Here is a 5,490-nt window from a genome sequence, read left to right as displayed (position 1 = left end):
TCAAAGAGAACTTTAAGTATAGAGCACGTTGATCCATAGTGATATGAAATGTATTACTTTTAATGAATGTTTATTTAACACAAAAAATTATTATTATTATGCTCAAATGTAATAGTTTTTTTGTTAAAAATATTAATTTTTATGTCAAAGTATTACTTTCAACGTATGCTTATTTCACATAAAAAGTATTATTTTTTGATCAAAAGTATTAGTTTTTATGCTAAAAATATTAGTTTTTTTGTTAAAATTATTAATTCCATCGTTTGCTAATTTGACAAGATTTTGCTTTTGTATTCAAAAGTATTACTTTTTCATTGAAAAATAATAGTTTTTATATGAAAAGTAATAGTTATAAAGTATGAAAGTTTGACATAAAAAGTGAGTTTTTTTTTTGTTAATAGTATTATGTTTTAGGTAAAAAAATTGGTAATTTTATTAAAATTATTACTTATGATACATACTAATTTAACATAAAAATTATTATTGTTCCAATCAAAAGTATTATTTTTTCCATGAAAAGTATTATTATTTTTTTGTTAAAAGTGCTAATTTGACTTAAAATTATTTCTTTTTTTTTTTACCCTTCTAATCACCTCATAAATTTCGGCCTTTAAATTTCAGTTGGAACAATTAATTAGATGCACTTGTCAGGAAGATAAAGGGGATTCTTTACAGCGTTGAAGATGCAGAAACTGTCACCGAAGCTTGTACGCAATATATATGTGATTTGAACATGTGAGGCTCAGGCGGCTTCCTTTGCTGGGAACAGTGTTATTTTAACATAAATATTTTGATGAATTTGCCCAAATCCATTAATAAAATTATCCTCATAAGTTTCTTTCTTTTCCATTAGATTTTGATTTATGTGATTTCTTCTACTTTTACTGCATTTACATTCTCGAAAACTTGCAGGTCAATTTAATTAAATTTATAAAACAAAAACTAAGCGGACTCTACGTTTAGTCGGAGCCAGTAAAATCGTAAAATCTACAATCGGACTGTTTTGAGGGTCGTATAACACGAAAAAGATCATGTAAATAGAGATATATGAATCACAGTCATTTACACACAACAATATGTACATATTATGTTCAAATTTATGTGGGAAAATTGCAACACGACAATTGAAGCTATGCAAAAGTACTGCGTATTTCATGACAAAATAACAGCAACCAGTTTTTCCACTTTTATTGCAACAGTTAACGTCGGCGATAGAATATACTCCCAAGTCGGCAAAGAAACTAATAATATAACCACAAAATACATATCCATGATATTTAAAAAAATTCAAGGATGAAATATTCAAAACTACAGAAAAGCATTTTGACAGAAATAAAACCAAGAAATCTAATATGGCAAAAACTAATGAATTGAGGTTTGATTTTTCATCTAGGCTTTTAAACACAAACTTACAGTTCCATTCAATTCATTTGCCAATTCAATCTGATTGTATGCATTCATATGCAGCCAAAGCAGTGGCTACCTAGGCCCTTTTTAAGGATTTTCCAACATCTTCCCAGCCAAGCCCATAAAAGGCCATAATTTAGTTGCCCAACATCAGATGCAGTGCGGAACAAAAGTCAACAAAAACATAAACTCCATTCCCAAATGTGATCACAACTCAACCTCTAGATAAATGCAACAACATCAAAATTTATAGCTACCAACAAGTAATGGTTGAATTCAGATCTTTCAAATCATATAAAGAGTCAAAGCAACAAGTTCCAAGCACTCTACTATATACACAATTAAGAATAACAACTGGTGCATAACTATATATGTCGAAAATATGTCATCTTTTAGATTCCACGAGGGTGGAGTGAAATTGGAAGTCCATGGACTGGGGTGGGAATTGGATCATATATGATCTTTTCACCAGGAATCACCAAATCCCACCTGTATATTTTTATCAAATTATGTAGAAAAATCAATATCTCGAGTCGAGCAAACTCTTTCCCCAAGCACATCCTAGGTCCGCCGCCAAATGGAACATAGGAATAAGGAATAGGACCACCACCTTCATATCTTGACGGATTAAATATCTCATTCTCTGGAAACAAGCTAGGATCTGTATGTGTCATTGGTGCGTTCCAATAGAACTGTCAAAAATCAAGGCTTTCGTTATACACCTGAAACTAATGTCATTTATAAAATTTTATGTTTCGTGAATACCTTCCATCCTTTGGGTATGTCATAGCCACCATATTTCAAATCCTCCACAACTTCCCTAAAAGCGCCTAACACCGGTGACGATAATCGCAAAACTTCAGACGCAACATTCCATGAATACTTCATCTTCTGTATATCTTCCCACTGCAGAAACTCACCTTCTTTCAATGCTGAAATTTCTCTCTGTTCTGCCTCGCAAACATAATTAAATCAGTATTTTAAACATGAAAAAACAAAAACATGGATGATAATGCAGACTGAGTGCCTGACCTTGCAACACTTGTTCTTGTATTTCAGGAAGCTCCGCAAGATATTTGATGAGCATCATTATAGCAGAACTTGAAGTATCATGACCCGCAAAGAGTAGGAGAAGTGTGTTGTTTACGATAACTGATTCAGGCATAAAGTCGCCATTTTCATCATGGTTTGCAAGCAAATGCGAGAGAAGATCTTGAGAAGGTAACACGGTTTTCTGTTCCAACTCCACTCTCCTCCTCCTGACTATCATCTGTAGTTGTCTCCTAATAGCATCAGTAGCTCTATTTGCCTTGAAGAATCTTGTTCCAGGAAAGTTTAGAGGGATTGAGATGACTCCTTTTATGAAAACATTAAAGAGGGAAGCTAATTTTGCTATCAGTTCAGGCTCTTCAATGCTCATGAACAATCTACAGGCCACCTCAAATGTATATGATCTGATAGCCGGAAACACCTTCAACTCCTCTTTACCTAACAACGTAAACATGAGTAAAGTAGTTGCTGAGTGAGTGTTTGATAGTCTACATGAATGTTACTAATCGACATGGCACCCTGGAATTTGTTGTAGAGATTGGCGAAGAATATAAATTTATTTAGATATGAAAATTAGATAATGAGTGTGGGGGAGAAAAACAGCCAGCAACGAGAGTATCATATAATAATATAATATAATATAATATAATGGTGTACCTTGCCAGTGAGTATTTATGTGGTGTTGGGCAACCAAATCCATGGTTCTGATGTAAAGCTTTGTGAAGGCATGTGGGCTAAAAAATTGAGATGTCATCTTCCTCATTTGCATACCTTCAACTCCACAAGTAGTAGCCAGGCACCTGCCGAGTAGCCTCCTCACCGAAGCGGGCCACCAAATCCTGACCAATTTATTCTCGTTACTGAACAAAAACTTGTACCCATTTGGGCCATCGCATATCACAGCTACAGATTCCCCCATAAGCGAAGTCTTGAACACCGCAGACTTGTACTTGTCCTTTCTTTCTTTCACGAATTTCCCTGGATTCCCGCTCCTGCTGCCCTCAAGAAACTCCAGAGATTCGCCCAAAATTGGCCACCCATAGCTTCCGGGAGGAAGATTCCTTTTTGCCCATTTGTTTCTTATCAAACTAGTTTTGAATATGATTAATGATAATAAAGAGGTTACCAAAGCTGTCAAAACTAACGACACAATATCATATGAAAAATTTCCAGTCATCTCCACAAGTTCGGGGAAATGAAAAGACAATGATTTTATTTTTTTTTTGGTTTTGGTGGGGAGTGAGGCAATCAATTGTTTTGAGAGCTCAAAAGTCAAAAGTGGACTACTTTTTCCAACCAATGTGGTGTGAATGTGATGTCGCATTATTGCAACAGTAACAAGGAACGAAGTGAGCCGCCAGTTGAAATTGAATGGACATTTTTGCTTCCCTTCGAGTCGGTATTTGAGAGATATTACATTTGCGTCGTGACATTTTTGTTAAAATATTTGAAATTGGGTTATCAACTTCAATTATTTTTTTTAGATATGACATGCCCTAACACAATTCCAGATTTAAACAATTAGTGAAATTTTTCTCAATTTAAAACATGATTTTTTTTCTTCACATCTTTTTAAAAATTCTTCCAAATTTTTAAGACAATTTTCAAAAAAGTTTCTGTTGGTGATTTAATCAAAATTTTTGGTGATTAAAAACAGTTCAAACAAAACCAAGTTTATAAGATCATTAAGTAGGATTTCAGATCAAAAAAATGGGTAACAATGGAATCATACAGATCGAATAAGACTTCACTAATGTTCAGATCAAGTTTTCGGTAAATTGGACCAATCCGGATCAAACAAGCATTTGATCTATGTACTCTCCCAATCCTTACATTTTAAAAGATCAAATGGTCATCCTCTAGAAGAACAATTCAGATCAATCAAAGTTCAAATGTCTTCTGCCAGATCGAGTTCAAATCATACTTGGTTAAAATATATTCGGCCAAGATCAAATATTTACTCATCACCCAGATCAAGCTCGAATGTTTTCTGTCAGATCAAATCAAAAAATCGGATGAAAGCTTTCAAGATCAGTTGCCGCTATTTTTCAAAAGTTGTTGGGCTAAAAAACAAAATCATTTAATGAAGTTTTGAACGTTGTCAAACTTTTTCTTAAAGTCAAGATTTGTGAGCCAATTTATGAGATATGTTGGCTGCTCATTCTCAGAAGATGTTGACGGCTCACTGGATACATTTTTGAAGACTATAAATATGTGATGATGATGAAGATTCAAGTGTGAAGCAAGAGCAAACAATTTAGGAAACCACGAATTCAAGATTCCATCCTAAAAGTCAAAAATCTTTCACTCTATACTCTAACTCAGAAACTCAGATTACCATATCAAAAGTTTCGAAGCTCTGAGTTAGATAGCATATTAAAGATCGATTGAGTTCAAAGCAATACATATCACATCAGATGGATCCAGATCAAAGTTATTTGTATCTTCTCAGATCAAGTTTTCGAAGCACATTCTTGTGACTTCCTTCTGTAACTCGAACAGAGTTTGATCTGTTTCGAGAGAGTATAGCTAGGAGTTCCTTTCAAGGGTTGGTTGGATTGGATTTGTACAAAGCGTAGTATAAATCAAATTCTTTTAGTGGAATCCTTTTGGAAACAGAAAAATGGGTGACGTAGAGATTAAGCTCCAAACATCCATAAAAAACTCTTTGTCTCTTTTACTTAGTGCATTCCCTTATTTGATCTTCCTTCAGCTTTTCGTAGTTCAATTTTGAAAAGAAGATTATTTCGCCCGATATAATCATATCTTTCGAGCAGAACAAAGTTTTTAAGCACGCAAATCTTCTATATGTTTTAACGAGCAGATCAAAGTTTCTTTTAAAGTTTGAAAAGTGTATTAACCCCCCCCCCCCCCCCCTCTACACTGTTTTTTGATCCTAACAAGTGGTATCAGAGCGGTTATTGCTTATCACTTGAACCGTTTTACAAAAACTATGGCATCTTTCAGTAAAATTCCTATGTTCTCAAAAGAAGATTATAATGATTGGAAAATTCGTATGCAGACACACTTATA

The 5,490-nt window shown here is 33.9% G+C and overlaps 1 protein-coding gene across 1 annotated transcript; it reads right to left on the bottom strand.

Moving 5' to 3' along the window:
• Positions 1–1,677: 1,677 nt before the first annotated feature.
• Positions 1,678–3,683, bottom strand: LOC140891748 (beta-amyrin 28-monooxygenase-like). The gene is made up of 4 exons (XM_073300376.1): positions 3,115–3,683; positions 2,440–2,895; positions 2,173–2,357; positions 1,678–2,099 (listed from the first exon to the last, which is right to left on the bottom strand). Exons 1-4 carry the CDS (start codon positions 3,632–3,634, stop codon positions 1,800–1,802), a joined length of 1,461 nt encoding a protein of 486 aa, XP_073156477.1. The 5' UTR covers positions 3,635–3,683; the 3' UTR covers positions 1,678–1,799.
• Between the last annotated feature and the right edge of the window lie 1,807 nt (positions 3,684–5,490).

Source organism: Henckelia pumila, chromosome 3, assembly GCF_033568475.1.
Source record: "Henckelia pumila isolate YLH828 chromosome 3, ASM3356847v2, whole genome shotgun sequence".
Classification (NCBI taxonomy): Eukaryota; Viridiplantae; Streptophyta; class Magnoliopsida; order Lamiales; family Gesneriaceae; genus Henckelia; species Henckelia pumila.
Note: the sequence above shows the minus strand (reverse complement) of the source record. Positions and strands in the feature narration are given on the sequence as shown.

Coding starts and splice junctions, on each gene's coding strand:
- LOC140891748 (XM_073300376.1), bottom strand. CDS start 3,634: ATGACTGGAAATTTTTCATATGATATTGTGTCGTTAGTTTTGACAGCT. Junction 2,896..3,114: donor CATAAATACTCACTGGCAAG/GTACACCATTAT, acceptor TTACGTTGTTAG/GTAAAGAGGAGTTGAAGGTG. Junction 2,100..2,172: donor ACATACCCAAAGGATGGAAG/GTATTCACGAAA, acceptor GATTTTTGACAG/TTCTATTGGAACGCACCAAT.